Source organism: Podarcis raffonei, chromosome 13 (genome assembly GCF_027172205.1).
Source record: "Podarcis raffonei isolate rPodRaf1 chromosome 13, rPodRaf1.pri, whole genome shotgun sequence".
NCBI classification, from domain to species: domain Eukaryota; kingdom Metazoa; phylum Chordata; class Lepidosauria; order Squamata; family Lacertidae; genus Podarcis; species Podarcis raffonei.
The window spans coordinates 16,147,181-16,164,819 of record NC_070614.1 but is presented as its reverse complement, the minus strand read 5'-3'; the positions used below and the strand labels follow the sequence as shown (position 1 = coordinate 16,164,819).

General features: G+C 44.2%; 1 protein-coding gene across 2 annotated transcripts in view; it reads right to left on the bottom strand.

Moving 5' to 3' along the window:
• The window catches only part of EFCAB13 (EF-hand calcium binding domain 13), a 113,368-nt gene that overhangs the window by 21,087 nt on the left and 74,642 nt on the right, over window positions 1-17,639 (bottom strand). For both annotated transcript variants that reach the window (XM_053363677.1, XM_053363678.1), the window contains 9 exons: window positions 16,698-16,811; window positions 15,603-15,662; window positions 14,135-14,239; window positions 13,092-13,154; window positions 12,075-12,179; window positions 10,633-10,704; window positions 10,112-10,216; window positions 8,874-8,942; window positions 6,311-6,415 (listed from right to left, as the gene is read on the bottom strand). In XM_053363677.1, the coding sequence (XP_053219652.1) occupies window positions 6,311-6,415; window positions 8,874-8,942; window positions 10,112-10,216; window positions 10,633-10,704; window positions 12,075-12,179; window positions 13,092-13,154; window positions 14,135-14,239; window positions 15,603-15,662; window positions 16,698-16,811 (798 nt within the window). The remainder of the gene's footprint in view (window positions 1-6,310; window positions 6,416-8,873; window positions 8,943-10,111; window positions 10,217-10,632; window positions 10,705-12,074; window positions 12,180-13,091; window positions 13,155-14,134; window positions 14,240-15,602; window positions 15,663-16,697; window positions 16,812-17,639) is intronic.

Sequence of the window (17,639 nt, the reverse complement as noted above, 5' to 3'; positions counted from 1 at the left end):
TCATTTAAATCACTGCCCCTGAAAACATCACAGACACTTTGGGTGGTCAAGAACATGGCAGCATGGCTATTGTCCAGGACTGGCCACTGGAGAACATTACACTGCTTTTTGAAAGAGGTTCATTGGTTACCAGCCAGATTTTAGGCTAAAAATTCACTGTTCTGAGGCTAACCTTTAGTGTACACATCAGAGGACATGTGTACTCTTGTTTGTGATTTAAGACCAGATGTGCAAATCTGCCTCCTAGCATAGGAAGATTAAACCCTACAATGGAAAAAGTACTTAATGGTTGGGCGCAAATTGCCTCGCGAGTATTTTTATAGGGTCAGTTCTCTCAGAATGAAACCCCACAGTCTGGGCATCAGATATTCTGCATATTGTTTTGTATGTTATGTTGTTGTTGTTTAGTCGTTTAGTCGTGTCCGACTCTTCGTGACCCCATGGACTAGAGCACGCCAGGCACTCCTGTCTTCCACTGCCTCCCGCAGTTTGGTCAGACTCATGTTTGTAGCTTCGAGAACACCGTCCTCTGTCATCCCCTTCTCCTTGTGCCCTCAATCTTTCCCAACATCAGGGTCTTTTCCAGGGAGTCTTCTCTTCTCGTGAGGTGGCCAAAGTATTGGAGCCTCAGCTTCACGATCTGTCCTTCCAGTGAGCACTCAGGGCTGATTTCCTTAAGAATGGATACGTTTGATCTTCTTGCAGTCCATGGGACTCTCAAGAGTCTCCTCCAGCACCATAATTCGAAAGCATCAATTCTTCGGCGATCAGCCTTCTTTATGGTCCAGCTCTCACTTCCATACATCACTACTGGGAAAACCATGGCTTTAACTATACGGACCTTTGTTGGCAAGGTGATGTCTCTGCTTTTTAAGACACTGTCTTAAAAGTTTGCCATCACCTTTCTCCCAAGTAGCAGGCGTCTTTTAATTTTGTGACTGCTGTCACCATCTGCAGTAATCATGGAGCCCAAGAAAGTAAAATCTCTCACTGCCTCCATTTCTTCCCCTTCTATTTGCCAGGAGGTGATGGGACCAGTGGCCATGAGCTTAGTTGTTTTGATGTTGAGCTTCAAACCATATTTTGCGCTCTCCTCTTTCACACTCATTAAAAGGTTCTTTAATTCCTCCTCACTTTCTGCCATCAAGGTTGTGTCATCTGCATATCTGGGGTTGTTGATATTTCTTCCGGCAATCTTAATTCTGGCTAGGGATTCATCCAGCCCAGCCTTTCGCATGATGAATTCTGCATATAAGTTAAATAAGCAGGGAGCCAATATACAGCCTTGCCGTACTCCTTTCCCAATTTTGAACCAATCAGTTGTTCCATATCCAGTTCTAACTGTAGCTTCTTGTCCCACATAGAGATTTCTCAGGAGACAGATGAGGTGATCAGGCACTCCCATTTCTTTAAGAACTTGCCATAGTTTGCTGTGGTCGACACAGTCAAAGGCTTTTGCATAGTCAATGAAGCAGAAGTAGATGTCTTTCTGGAACTCTCTAGCTTTCTCCATAATCCAGTGCATGTTTGCAATTTGGTCTCTGGTTCCTCTGCCCCTTCGAAATCCAGCTTGCACTTCTGGGAGTTCTCAGTCCACATACTGCTTAAGCTTGCCTTGTAGAATTTTAAACATAACCTTGCTAGCGTGCAAAATGAGTGCAATTGTGCGGTTGTTGGAGCATTCTTTGGCACTGCCCTTCTTTGGGATTGGGATGTAGACTGATCTTCTCCAATCCTCTGGCCACTGCTGAGTTTTCCAAACTTGCTGGCATATTGAGTGTAGCACCTTCACAGCATCATTGTTTAAAATTTTAAATAGTTCAGCTGGAATATCATCACTTCCACTGTTGAATGGTTTATTTAAATGTAAAGGTTCATCATTGTTGCACCCGATGTGTATGTCTTTAAGGGGCCAGAGCAAGGGCCAGAGTAAGATAACAAGACCCAGCTTTACAGCTGTGAAGCATAGCAGGTGCTGCTGAGTTGTATTTGATTAAGGTGTGTCAGCATTTGGGTGTAGTATATAAGGAGCAGCACCTAGCTCTCCCATTACCCTGGGGGATGGGTTGGTGGTTGGGTCTGGTTTGGTTGTTAATGTACTTAGAGTAAAAGGAGTTTTTGTTTTTCTTATTAAAACCTAGTTTAAGTTATTTTTGAGTCCTTTATTTTTTTAATGCATGGTCTCCCCAGCAAGCTCTCTGCGCTACTAAACTGCAAACAGCCAACATCTTTGGTTATGGGCCCAGCTGCTGAGTGGATGACTGCATATTTTTGGACTCTGAGAAAGGTTTGAAAACTCCTTCTCCTGTTAGCGTAGTTCTGTGGGTCTGGAAGAGTTCCAGAATGGTTGACTGGGTTCCTGAAGCTGAGAAGGCTCTGGTCTTCCCACAGCTAACAGATGAGAACTATAGTTTATGGTCTTTTCGGGTGGAGGCGCTTTTGACCTCTAGAGAAGTATGGACCTATGTAACTGATGACCCTCCTGACCCTGTGACTAATGCTTGGTCGAAAGGAGATGCAAAAGCCAGGGCGATAATTAATTTGGCAGTCAGCGACCAGCAAGTAGTCTATATAAGAAATAAGAAAACTGCCAAAGAAATGTGGGACAGTCTTGCAGCAGTGCATGTTAGAAAAGAGTCAGCATCTGCATTGACGTTTTTCAAGCAGTTGTACCAGACGAAGTTGCAGCCTGGTGGTGATTTGGCAGCACACTTGAGACGTCTGGAGGCAATACGCTGCGAATTAATTCGAAGGGACATGGAGATACCTGATATTCAGTATGTTTTTATCATTCTTTGTTCCCTTAATGAGGACTTTGATGGTATAGCTAGCCAGATATCTGCCGTTCCACCAGCACAATTAACTGTGGAAGGGGTAACGGCAAGATTAATGGGCGAGTTGGATAGAAGGGAGGCTTGTGCCATAAGCACTCCTATTTCCAGAAAGAATGAGGAACGCCATATGCAAACCTGTGGTGATACAACTGCATTTAAAGCTGCAAAGCGTTGTTGGTTCTGCAATAAACAAGGACATTTTGCAAAGGACTGCAGATCCAAAAGAAAGCAAAGTACTCCCAAGCCTGTTTCTGTTCGTCAGTCACGGTCGTCAGCCCAGCAGCCGACATCGTATAGTAGAGACAGAAACGAGCCGCGAGTTTTCCATGCTAGGACAACAGATCGTAAAAGACTTAAACGTGCCAAGTGGAAGTCTTTTGTTGTGGACTCAGGAGCATCTCAGCATATTTGCAACGATAGAAGCTTGTTTATTTCTTTCGAAGAGGAAATTGGTAATGTACATTTAGCCAATTCACAAGTCTTGCAGTCGCTTGGCAGGGGTACTGTTAAACTTGACTCTTTAAACATTACAATAGCGAACTGCATTTACTGCCCGTCAGTGGACAATTTATTATCAGTAAGGTGCTTTGCTCGTCAAGGCATAACTGTGCGTTTCTTAAAGTCAATGTGTGAGTTTTTCGATGGGAACAAACGTCTATTATATGCCCGGGAATCTGATGGTTTATATAGACTGTATTTTCGCACCTACTCCCAATCGCCTATAAATTGCAGAGCAGCACAGTCAAGCCAGGGGTTGAGGAATGTAAGGCCACATTCCGGGTGTGTCCATGAGGCGCACAGAATTCTAGGACACCTGAATTTTGCTGATGTAATTAAGACAAAGAATATTGTTAATGGCCTCAACTTAAAACCATGTAAATTCTTTATGCAATGTCTATCTTGTTGCAAGAATAAGATTAAGGTTGCACGCAAGGGTAGGTGCTCAGATAGGAAAGTAACTGAGCCATTTGAGCGTGTACATTGTGATTTAGTTGGGCCACTCCCACCATCATTAGGAGGTTCTAAGTACTGGCTTACTCTGATAGACCAGTATAGTAGATATTGTTGGACTTATGCAATAGCTGAGAAGTCCCAAGCATTTGAGAAGTACAAAGTTTTTTGCAACTGGGTAAAAACGCACTTTAACAAACCAATTAAGAACCTGTTTTCTGACCGGGGTGGGGAATTTGTTTCTGAGGATTTTGAGAAATTCCTGGAAGCGCAGGGGACTACTCATGAGTTATCTTGCCCCCGAAGTCCCTGGCAAAATGGGCTTGTTGAAGTTGTGCAGCGTGACCTACAGGCAGGGGTTAAAACGTATCTGCACGATGCTAATCTGCCCAAAGACTTTTGGGCTGAAGCGCTTAATGCGTTTTGTTATGTTAGAAATCGCAGTTATCATTCTGGTTTAGATGTCACCCCCTATGAGAAGCTGTTTAAAAAACGCCCTAATCTGAAATACCTACGCATTTGGGGTTCAGATGTAATTATGCATTATCCCGCTAAGCAGAAATTGGGTGAACGTAGTGTCCAGGGAAAATTAATGGGCTACCAGCAGGGGGCGTACAGAATTTACATACCAACAACTGGCAAATTTCATATTACCAGAAGCATGATACAAACTGTAAATTGGAATGGAGTTGCTGTCTTCCAAGATACTGATGGTATAGATAATACTGAGGAAGAAGAGGAAGAAGCAGCAGCAGCAGGAAATGGTGCTTCTGAATTAATGGAAAAAGACAAAAAGTCTGTTGAATCTGATTTGTTTGATGATTTAAAGTCACAGGCACCCGAGGGGAGGATAGATTCTCTTGAGTTTTCTGATCGTGAGCTTAGCCTACAGGCATCTCTTCAATCTGACAATGATTTACAACCTGAAACTAGTGGTTCACTTAGTCCCATTAAGTCTGAGGAGTCTGACTCTCCTTCCGGACTGAGACGTTCAGATAGAAAGAGGCAGAAGCCACAACGTTTTGCAGATGAACATTTTAATACTGTGTATGCCAATAAGGCAGTTTTTGAGCCAAAAAGCTACAATGATGTTCAGAAATTACCTAAGCAACAAGCTGCAAATTGGTATAAAGCTATGAACTCTGAGATAGCTTCTTTAAAAGAGCATAACACTTGGTCTCTTGTACCACAAACCCCAGATATGAGACTTATTGATTCAAAATGGGTTTATAGAGTTAAAATGAATGACAAAAATGAAGTTGTAAGGTACAAAGCAAGACTAGTTGCTAGGGGTTTTCAACAAATTCCAGGCGAAGATTATGATTTGTGTTATTCACCAAGCGTAAAATATGAAACAGTTAAGCTTTTGTTAAAAGATGCATCACAACGTGGACATTCTGTTTATCACCTAGATATAAAAGCCTACTACACAATGTTTCTCTGCTCTTAAGAGAGTGGTAATGTACCTTAAACACACCAAACATTATAGGTTGCAGTTTACAACATGTATTGACAAAGGTTTTGAAATTTTCTGCGATGCATCTCATGCAGTGGAACAAAATAATTGCAGGGGTGTGTCTGGTATGGTGCTTTGTTATAACGGTTGTCCATTTGAATGGAAGTCCCAGACACAAACCATTATTTGTCTCTCCACAACAGAGAGTGAATTATGTGCATGCGTTCAGGCCACTCGTGATGTAGAATGGTATCTGCAAGTATTTGCAGACCTACAGATGCAAGTAACATTACCAGTAAAAGTTTACCTTGATTCCCAGAGCGGACTTGCTATCCTGTGTTCAGAGACCAATACGCAGCGCACTAGAGTCTTAAGGTTACGTTTACAGTTTGTAAAGAAACTAATTGCTGACGAAATGATTGTATTTGAATATGTTCCAGGTGACAATCAAATTGCGGACATTTTTACTAAAGCACTTCCAAAGGTTACACATGAAAGACATGTACAAAATATGCTTTATGTTTTTGTTCCACAATGATGAACCGCAGGGGAAATGTTGAATGGTTTATTTAAATGTAAAGGTTCATCATTGTTGCACCCGATGTGTATGTCTTTAAGGGGCCAGAGCAAGGGCCAGAGTAAGATAACAAGACCCAGCTTTACAGCTGTGAAGCATAGCAGGTGCTGCTGAGTTGTATTTGATTAAGGTGTGTCAGCATTTGGGTGTAGTATATAAGGAGCAGCACCTAGCTCTCCCATTACCCTGGGGGATGGGTTGGTGGTTGGGTCTGGTTTGGTTGTTAATGTACTTAGAGTAAAAGGAGTTTTTGTTTTTCTTATTAAAACCTAGTTTAAGTTATTTTTGAGTCCTTTATTTTTTTAATGCATGGTCTCCCCAGCAAGCTCTCTGCGCTACTAAACTGCAAACAGCCAACAGTTATTAGCAGTGCTTTCTAAGGCCCATTTGACTTCACTTTCATATGTTATAGAGCTGCTTTATTTGTTGTTAGCTGCTTTAGGCACCACTGTATGGAAAGTAGGGATAAGTATTTGAATAATAAATACTGACCATTCACATCCACATTCGCCAAGACTTCCTGGAGCTCTTTGTCACTCAAAAAGAAGCCCTTGCGAGCCAGAATGGATCCAAGATCCAGAACAGAAATTTCTTCTTCTGGAGGGCAAAAGAGGGATGGAGTCAGTGAGGGGATGGATAGACAAGAGAAGACTCAAATTCACATAACTCTAAAACCAGGGTTTGTTTAACAAACCACAAGATAATCCTGAGTTGTCCCACAGATTATCAAACAAACAATGGCTTATTTCTCCAGTCTTTGCTTTGTTTTCTAGTTTTACCAAAGGTGTTGTAGACTCTGAAGCAGCACAAACGCAGGACGAAAGGGAGAAACACATTCCATTAACCCTTCTCATAGCTATTTAATAGTTTTCTGGGTTGTTATGGCCTGTATAGATGGGTTTTTTAGCCATTTCTTTTTTTATCTCCCCTCTCTAGGAATCAACTCTTTCACATTAACCTTTCTCTTTCCAAATAGCATTGACTTCATATCTTTTATTTTCTTTCTTTTCACCCAAATTTATCAAAATACAAAAAGGAGGGATCATGATTAGAAGTGGAGGGAAGGGAAGATTATTCAACCCTCTTCCTGCACACTGATCCCAATGAAAATCCCTCCAGCCACAGGATTTTATTTGGATAACAGATGTCCAGAAGCAGAATTACCGTATTTTTCGCCCTATAGGGCACACTTTTCCCCCCTCCAAAAATGAAGGGGAAATGTGTGTGCGTCCTATGGGGCGAATGCAGGCTTTCGCTGAAGCCTGGAGAGCGAGAGGCGTCGGTGCGCACCGACTCCTCTCGCTCTCCAGGCTTCAGGAAGCTATCCGCAAGCCTTGCAAGCCCGGCGGGAGTTCCCGTGGGCTCGCAAGGCTTGCGGGCAGCAGCCTGCAGCCCGGAGCACGGGGCGCCCTCCGGAGGACGCCCCGTGCTTCACGCAGGTGTCCGCAAGCCTTGCGCGCCCGGGGGGAGTTCCCCCGGGCGCGCAAGGCTTGCAGGCGGCAGCCTGTTCTGGGGGCTGGGGGGGGATGTTTTTTTTAATTCATTTCCCCCCCAAAAAACAAGGTGCGTCCTATGGGCCAGTGCATCCTATAGGGCGAAAAATACGTACTTTCCACACGTAGCTTAAATCAGAACAGCAAAGATGGAGTGCTACTAAAGCATCCATGTCCAGAAGCATTCTTCCGGAGTGGCATTTAGATCTCTCTCTGTATTGTGGCTCTTCCCTACTAAATGAGAACCCAATCATTCACTGGGTTTGCACATAACTCTAAACTATGGTTTATTAAATCACGGTTTAGCTTTGTGCATGAACTCTGCCCTGCAATTTAACTATGGCTTGTTTATTGTCAGCAAATCATGATCTTAAACCACAGTTAAAACAAAAGCAAAGATAATTTCAGAGCAGTTTTTCCAATATAGCAAAAGGGAGCGGATCACATTTTGGAAGGATAACAAATAAGGCAAGATAATTGTGCGATATCAGCCTAGATTCTATGTGAACAGGGCCGGATTTAGATTTGATGAGGTCCCTAAGCTACTGAATGTAATGGGGCCCTTTATATGTCCAGCTGTCCTTTGTCAACAACAATTTGTTGCGGTTTTTGTATTGAATATATGCTATATGGTAATTTATGGACCTAATAGGTATCTAAAGCCATTTCCACATGCAGAATGTAGGCACCCTATATATAGAAATGAGCAAACCAGTGATATTTTAGGGAGCAGGCTAGCAGGCGGGGCCCATTACTTACATCACAGGAGCCTACACAACACTAAACACTGTTGCTCTATGTAGGTTTTACTTTATTGGTTTTTTATCTTATATTTTGGAAATGTACATCGTTCACTCCCCCTTTAAATTTTTTTGGGGCCCCCAAGAGAGTGGGACCGTAAGCTATAGCTTGTTTATCTTATACGTAAATCCAGCACTGTATGTGAAGCACAACCAGAGGGCTGGAAGGTGATAATAGGACCTAGAGATGTTACCTACATTGTCTTCAAGTCTGCATGAGTGTAGGCAAAATCAGAAGACAAAAATAAATAAAAACTGATGTTTTATTGTGTGCCTTACGCAGTTGTTCCCATCCAGAACTACATGCAAGACTCATGAGCTAAACACTGCTATTTTACAGGATCTCAAAATTCTGACTCCAAAACACAGGGAGCACAAAAAGCAAACATTTTTCTGTGGTGTGGCCCTTCCCCTCTCACAGTGCATTCTCAAACGTAGAGGAGGGAGAAAGGTTGTTTTCTGCTGCTCCAGAGAAGCGGACACGGAGCAATGGATCCAAACTACAAGAAAGAAGATTCCACCTAAACATTAGGAAGAACTTCCTGACAGTAAGAGCTGTTCGACAGTGGAATTTGCTGCCAAGGAGTGTGGTGGAGTCTCCTTCTTTGGAGGTCTTTAAGCAGAGGCTTGACAACCATATGTCAGGAGTGCTCTGATGGTGTTTCCTGCTTGGCAGGGGGTTGGACTCGATGGCCCTTGTGGTCTATTCCAACTCTATGATTCTATGATTCTATGATTCTATGAAACATCTTATTGACTCACCGCTCTGACGATGTTGTTGGCTCTTTCTCACCTGTTTCATAAATTCTTCCAGGTTCACTTTCCCTTCAGCTGATGGAAAAAGATCTCAGAATCAGAAGGAGACCTCGCTCCCCAACGAGGCTCCAAACAGGGTCAGATAATAGGGTGCCCTGAGCGAAAACAAAATTTGCCCCACCCCCCTCTAAATCTTTATTATTTTCGCAATAATTCCTTTTGGTACGCAGTCGCCTTTTATGGATCTTCTCAGTAGGTATCTGTACACATTTTTTATTACGATTATGATTATTGTTTTGCGCCCCCAGGGCTTGGCGCCCTGTGGGGCAGGGGACCACTTGCATTGCCCTAAATCCAGCACCACTCCGAATTTAAATGGAGACCAGCAAACTTCAATCAGATAATCTCAGTTCCAGTCCTTGTGGGTTCAGATAAAAAGCTGAAAGCGCCAACTTAAATTCCAACATATCTACAATTTTTTTAAAAAAAAAGAAGAAAGCCCCAGTAAATAGTCAAGTATTCACCTCGCCTTAAGAAAGTAAAGGGGCATGATGAATTTACAGGCCTAGAGTTTATTTCTCTAGTTGCCAGGATATGTTCCCTGAAGTGTACGCAAATTCCCTCTTTGCATATATTTGTATTGTGCTTCAAATGATATTCTGTATTTTTCGAAATTGCCATAGTTACGAGAAACTGATCCCTCCACATTCTAGGCCCCCTCCTTAGTACCTACTCCTCTAGCACAGGGATAACATTTGGCCTGTGGGCCAATCTTGGCCCACTGAGGAGTCCGAGTTGGCCCCTGAAGCCATTCCCCCCCCAAAAAAACCCATACCCACCTCTCCATCAGCTGACATCACCAGGTGATGTCACCTGAAGGAGGGGATGGCGGGGTTCAGTCCAGCTGGATTCTGCTTTGCAGTAGGATGGAACCCTCCACTAAGCCAGTAGGATGGAACCCTCCACTCCTTTGCTGGCAAGCAGCTGTTGGGTTCAATCCTGCAAGGTGCTGCTTTGCCAGTGTGTTCCTTGTGACGAATGCAGTGGTGAAGCAGAACTCCTGCAGCCAGCAGGATCGCGCTCTGCTCACCAGCGCATTCCCTGCACATTTTCATTACTATGCCTGTTACAGAACCGTCGACTTTCAGATTGCAGGATTTGTCCGGTGCGGGACGCCAGACCATCCGAGCTTGCAAATTATCTCGGCCATTTCACAGAACTCCTTTCCCAAAGCCCATACTGACCATCCACCGGGGCATTTTTTAATGCTTCCTGGAACTCTTCTTCTGCGAGTTGGATGCCTTCAATGGCCAGAACGTTGCCTAGGTCCTGAACGTCCACCATTTCTCCTGCAATTGGGTGCAGAACAGATTGGAATGGCATGGGTGCAGATCCTACATACGTCAGTCACAGAAAGATATTAGCAAGCCGGCTGGTAACCTCTGTTCTGTTGCAGATCCCCTGTGTACAGAGGAAAACTCTGGGCGTTTTTTTAAAAATAAAATAAAATAAATGCTTTAGTATACCGTATTTTGATTGTTACTCTTTCACTACACTTAAGCCATTATAGGAATGGTTTGAAATGCAAAAAAATCCTTCTGGGATGGTGCAGAAGAGCAGGAAAAGAGACAGATGAGCAGGCAGTGGGCAGGGTGTCCTACAGTGGGGAGAAATTGCCTGCCCATTTCTGAAGAGAAACAAGGAGATGCTGCCATATTTAAAACATCCATTTCAACACACACACACACACCTCAGTTCAACTCACCTTCATGCGTGGGAGATGGCTGCGTCAGATGGACGTCCTTCACTGCTTCCTTCGAGCTCAGGCTGTCATCAGCTGCAAACAACATGGCCGCCCACACAGGGCTTAAGGTCATGAGAGTTGACTCACCCTTATGACAGTACATTCTTTGGTTCACGTTCTAAGCCAAAACATTTTACCTCAGGTTTCTGGAGAGGACGATTTACATGGTGTGGGAGCAGGGCTCCCCCCCCCTTTTTAAGCCAGAACTCAGTTCTGGCACCTCTCAGGTGGGCGCCATTGTTCATGGTAAGTTCCGGCTCCTTTCCCCCCCCCAGAAAAATTCTGAAGTTGTGGGTGAACACGACACAGCAATTCTTGTTTATTCACAGGCCAGAACAGAACAGAACAGAACTGAAGGGTTCAGCCAACCTGCTTATTTAGAGCTCAACTACAAAGCAACAGTAACAACTTTCTGTAACTATCCAATCACTGAACGTCACTTTCAATTCCTTATTTGCATATGCAGACCTGAGTGAAAACTATCTACAGTATCCCCCTGCTGGCCCAGGGTGAGAACTTCAGTACATAACAAAAATAGCACTAGGTGGGAGTGAAATAAGAATGAGGAGTGCTACTGAGTCAGGTTGATGGCCCATCTTGTCCCTCGCTGTGTTCTCATGGCGGCCAACCAGACGCCTATGGGAAGCCCACAAGCAAGGAAATGAGTGCCGCAGCAACATACTGCTCACTTGTGATTTCCCGGCAACTGGAGGTAGAACGTAACTGTTTTGACTAGTTGCTATCTATAGTCTTTTTTATTATTTATTTATTTATTTATTTATTTATTTTCTCAAATCCTTTATTATTTTATTCACATAATATATACATCCTTTACAGCAAACAACTCCAAAATAAGCAGACAACTCCAAAATAAAATCACATGTAACAAAACCATAAGTCTCATGTTTTCATTTACACTGATCCCCTCTCCGATACTTTTACTTGATATTTCTTGCTGCTTTCTGCTTTCCTTATAGAATCTTTATAAAAATCCATAGTCATCTATAGTCTTATCCTCCATGAATATGTCTAATGCTCTTTCAAAGCCAGTCCAGGTTGGCGGCCATCGCCCTATCTCATGGAAAGTTTTAAGTGACAGGAAAAATTGCTTCCGAGTCACGATAGTTTGATACAACACCTTGTTATATTTTCTTCGAAAGTGTGGTTTAGAACCATTTAAACCAACAGAGAAACAAAGCCCATTATGTGCCTGTTTCGCTCCCAAACAATTCTTAGCTCTCTAGGAGATAAATTTTTTTTGGGGGGGGGGAGTGCATTAAATGCAAGGTGAGAATGGCTGCATAAATGTCTGTTTCCTTCCTGATACACGCATCTTTGCTGATAGACATTTCTCCAAAATGTAGGCCCTAAATGCACTGTAAACCTCCTCACATACAGCTTACCACCAGTACTGCTGCCTGTTAAATCTTTCTTCCCTTGTTCTTCGGAAAGGAGGCTGCTTTTCTGTTCCAAGGTAGAACTCAAGGTATCACTCTCGGCCACGATCCCTTGGTTCAATTAGCAGGAATTAGTCAGCTGCAATGATCCATGTTCTGTACTTCGCAGGCTATACTACTGCATTAGAACAGGCTTGTAAAAAATAACTTAACCAGGTGCCCCTCTGATGAATAAGAATTTGACCTGCGTGACTAGACAAGAACATCAACTATTTTTTTTGGACACAAAAGACTAACATGGGGGCAATGGGGGGGGGGTGTTGAGCTGGTAAGTGGTGGACTTTTGTTAACAGCAATCATTTAAAGTGCTTTTAAAGCACATCCACTCCATTCCACCCAAATCCTGGGAGCTGTAGCTTACCCCTTCCCTCGCAGAGCTACAATTCCCAACACCCTTCAGTTCCTAGGATTCTTTGATGAGATAAAGGGACCCCTGACCATTACGTCCAGTCGTGGCCGACTCTGGGGTTGTGGCACTCACCTCGCTTTATTGGCTGAGGGAGCCGGCGTACAGCTTCCAGGTCATGTGGCCAGCATGACTAAGCCGCTTCTGGCAAACCAGAGCAGCTCACGGAAACGCCGTTTACCTTCCCACCGGAGCGGTACCTATTTGTCAACTTGCACTTTGACGTGCTTTTGAACTGCTAGGTTGGCAGGAGCAGGGACCGAGCAACGGGAGCTCACCCATCACAGGGATTTGAACCGCTGACCTTCTGATCGGCAAGTCCTAGGCTCTGTGGTTTAACCCACAGCGCCACCCGCGTCCCCTTTGATGAGATAGCATGTGCTTTAATATAAGGTGTGCACACAGCCTCACTTGCGAGGCTAAGCCAGGGAGGCAATTCTTATGTTCTATTACAAAATTGTCAATCTTGTGCCTTCGGTGCTCGGAGCTGTACAGAAACTGTTCATTATCCTCCAGCCCACCACCATTAAAAAGCCCCAGAGACTCATCTTCTGCACCTGCTTTCAGCTGCACATTCTTCACCCCCTCCATGAACTCATTCAGGTTAACTTTGCCATCATCTGGAAGACAAGATGGGGGAAGAGGACAGCTCAACTGGGCAGGGAAGCAGAGGTGCAATTATTTTGCAAAGGGTGTTGCTAGGAGCTGAACGGGATGCAAATAAACTGCACAGTCTGCATCTGGGCAGGCAAGACAGAGATGCAGCAAAGAAGGGACAGAGAAGTGAGAGATGGCCTACTAAGTGCTGGAGAGGTAGGGCATACTTGACACATGCATATACTTGAGATACGTGTATCATAAGATACAACAGAAATTTCAAGATCTGGGATGGGATGCTTTTCAAGCACAAATGACCCATGATGCTCCATTGCCTGCATTCCCCCCAACATGCTTTATCACATAGACAGCAGCCTTGGGCTGAGGACCAATGGGACATGCTTAACCCTTCCGCCTTCCACAGTTCCCCGTTTAATATTGCCTGCTGATTAAGGTTTTAAATGATAATTTTAGGTTATATTTTAGTGATCAAGATTTATTTATTTTTTTTAACTGCCACTATATCTGAATTGTCTCTGTTATAGCCAATTGCAATTCAATGTATTCCTGTTGTGTTTTATGATTTTCCTGATATTGTAAGTGACCCGGAACTGGTCTGTGACTGTAATAATAAAATTCATTCTTTCAATATTGCCCGCTTATGTGTTACAGTTCAACCTGGAGGGGGAAAGATGCAGGCACCTGTATATTTTCCTTCATTGGGTGAAAAGTAGCTGGGGGAAGTTTGAGGAGGAAGTTTCACCCCTCTGAAACTCAAAACCTTCCCAGGGCTGCTTTTCATTATTTCTTTTAAACAGGAGGAGAAATGTTACTTATTCGTCTTACACACAACTGTCTCGAGTGTCATGTGGGCTTCAGCCAGAGTCTGTGAAATCACCCAAAAGGAGCTGAAAGGGGAATGTGCATTTTCTTCCTGAACTGGATGCTCTTAATCTGTTTTACTTCCAAGAGGGGTGGGAGAGCAAGCGCTTTAAAGACTCACCATCCACAGTTGTAGATTTCAGAGCTTCTTGGAGCTCATCTTCTGTTAGCTGAATGCTCATGGTGGCCAGAATAGCATTCAGGTTATCGACAGGAACTCGATCCGCTGTGAGAGAAATAATAAACGTGGAAACATTTACAGGGCCTTGGAATTCCCTGCTTGGTTAACAAAGCTTCGAATGCTGCTGGGGATTGTGTGCACTCCACGCAATAAACATAAATTCAGAAAATTAGAAATCTGTATCAAGAAGAATAGAATTCCATGAAGAAGAAGAGTTTGGATTTGATATCCTGCTTTATCACTACCCGAAGGAGTCTCAAAGCGGCTAACATTCTCCTTTCCCTTCCTCCCCCACAACAAACACTCTGTGAGGTGAGTGGGGCTGAGAGACTTCAGAGAAGTGTGACTGGCCCAAGGTCACCCAGCAGCAACTGCATGTGGAGGAGCGGAGACGCGAACCCGGTTCACCAGATTATGAATCTACCACTCTTAACCACTACACCACACTGAGCTGTGTAAAGTGCCAAAACGTATGCATTTTTTCTTGTACGGCATGGTACAGAATTAAAACTGCTAGCATGTTTTGCAAAGCTAAGCAGGGTCTGGGATGGTTTCAAAGCTGGATGGGGGACCGCATGTTGACATTCCTGCATTGTGGATGGTTGTTCCAGATGACCCTCACGGTCACTTCCAACTCTGCAATTCTATGATTCTATTTATTGTGCACTCTTTGCTGATTTGCATAATACCTCCTGGTTTTACAGAACGTGGGGGTACAAGGAGCCATGCAGAACATTGATGTCCCTCTCTATGACCCCCTAGAAATCTTATTCAGCTGCTTTCTGAAATGTCCGCATCTGATAGCCATCTTCAAATATCTCAAGGGCTGTCACATGGAAGAGGGAACAAGCTTTTTTCTCCTGCTCTGGAGAGTAGGAATCAAAGCAATGGATTCAAGTTACAAGAAAGGAGACTCCAACTAAACATCAGGAGGAACTTTCTGGCAGTAAGAGCTGTTCAGCAGCAGAATGGTCTCCCTTGGGAAGTTGTGGACTCTCCTTCCTTGGATGTTTTTAAGCAGAGGTTGTGTGGCCATCTGTCATGGATAATTTAGCTGAGGTCCTGCATTGCAGGGGTTTGGACTAGATGACCCTTGGGGTCCCTTCTATGATTGGCCACCCAGTGTTGACCCAAAAGGGCCTGAGAGACTCCGCTTTTTACAAGCATCCCTTTGGGAAGCCTCTCTTACCACATTCTGCACCCCTATGGAATCACAGAATGAAACCAGTCCTGTGCGCAGGTGTGCTTTGTCCATGGACCATTTATCCCATCTGCTTCGATGCTGGTCTGTTCCTCATCATCTAAAGCCTGCCTGGGGCTTTAAGCCCTGTCAGAAAACAAGTGCTCTCTTCAAATGCTTCCAGCTTAATTTAACAAATTTCTAATCCAACTAATGCAACCCACTTACCCTCAGCTTGGTTCTTGACTACACTCGCCATCAATTCACTCATGTTCACCTTCCCATTTTCTGCAAGGACAAAATACTGATAGATAAGACAAATGCAGAAAGTGGCCAGAGCATAAGAGTGTGTGTGTGTTTTAAAATTCTCATACGCAAATAAAAATTGCTATATTTCAGTATCTGTCATGATTATGACCCTGGTCCAACACAGTGATTCAATGGCATATGATACTGATCCCAGGTATTACATGCCCCAGTCTGAGAGGCAGGAGTTTGCTAATTTCCATGAGAGACAGAGAGGACAAACTCAGTGACAGACCTGGATCTTTAAGACAGTGGCTCTTGACTGCTCACATAGGCAGCCTCTACCTGAAGACATTTTCCTCATCTGTCAACCCTCACCTATGATGAAAGAGTCACTGGGAAACTTGCCGGTGATGTCAGAATGCCAGATTCCAACCAGAACACTCCTGCTTGACCTTTCACTGAAAAGTGAGTTCTGTCCATCTCCACAGAGATCGGCCCACAGTTAAAGCCGTCACACTCTGTATTAGAGGCACGTGTAATAATAACAACAATAATATTTTTTTATTTATACCCCACCCTTCCCAGTTCAGAAAACCGGGCTCAGGATGGCTAACAACAAATTTAAAATAATTGATGCAACAAAAAACAGCATAAAATACAGTATAAAACGTGAATAACAATAAATTCAGAATTCAAAAATCAATTTAGGGGAAAAATCCATCCAATAAACATTAGATGATCACCAGGGCTAGCTGGCTAAATTAGTCCTATTTGGGCCAGCGAGGAGACCAGGGGAGAATTAGCGGTGGGATCCGAGAGCGGGTAATCTTCAAAAAAAGGAGAGGGGAAGGGAAAGAAGGGGAATAAAAGATCAGGCTAAGTTCAAATTGGAATACCAGTGTACCAGTGGGTTGTGCTGTTTCTCGCAGCCTCTGGGACCGGTTTGCTGAGGGTGATCTCCCAAGAGCTGAGGGACTTTTTGAGGAGGAAGATTCAGTGTCTGAGTAGAACGTGGGCAAACCAAAAAACAAAAAACCACACCCTGCCTGAGATCAGGGAACAAAGTTCACTCACCATTCACAGTCACATACTTCAAGGCTTCTTGGAGTTGCTCTTTGGTTAAGTGGATCCCTAAGTTGGACAAAACGGAATCTACCTCTTCCATAGCAACCATATCCCCTTGGTCACCTAGTCAGGGGAAACAATGAAGCAAAGGCCAGACTTTCAGAAGTTGGTGGGAAATCCACAAGGCCTTGCCAAAAAATGGTCAAGCTTCTGCAAAACCCAAGAAGTTAACCTAACAGCGTAATATAAGCCTGCAGGGTCAGATCAAAGTTCTACCTAGTCCAGCATTCTGTTTTCCACAATGGTCAGACAGCACCTCTGAGAAGTTCACAAGTAGACCTTTACGGCCATAGGGCCATTATTACGAGCCAGACCAAAGGCCTGTCGAATCCAGCATCTAGTCCAACCGCCTGTGATGCAGGAATCTCAGCTAAAGCATTCATGACATCCAGCCTCTGCTTAAAAACCTCCAAGGCTTCTGAGAAGTCCATCCGTGGGGCACAAAGGCAAAGCCACTTCCGAGCTAGAGAGGAAGTGGGGTTGCGGGCTTCACGCCCTCCCCATGTGCGCGGGGGCTGGCTCCCAGCCTCTGCGCAATTGAGGGAATCCTCGGCCACGTCACCTCTCTAGGCAGCCAATCGGCTGGCGGGGGGGGGGGGCTATGCTATTTAATATTGGTGAGGCCGGGGATCTTCTGGTTTCCCACCCTCCCGCCCTTTAGGTTTTACTTGGACCTTGCTATGGATCTCGGTTGGTTGCCGTTAAGGGGCCTGGTAGGAATTTTTTCCACTTGGCAAATTGGCACCAGCCACTTGGTTTTTCGCCTACCTCGTAGCAAATCGTCACAACTTCCTCGGATTGGCGGTTAGGCATTGGTATGGGTATTGTTATGTAGATGAAGGGGGGGAGGAAGCGCCATCACCTCCCCTGGATTTCGAAGGGTAGTCCGGT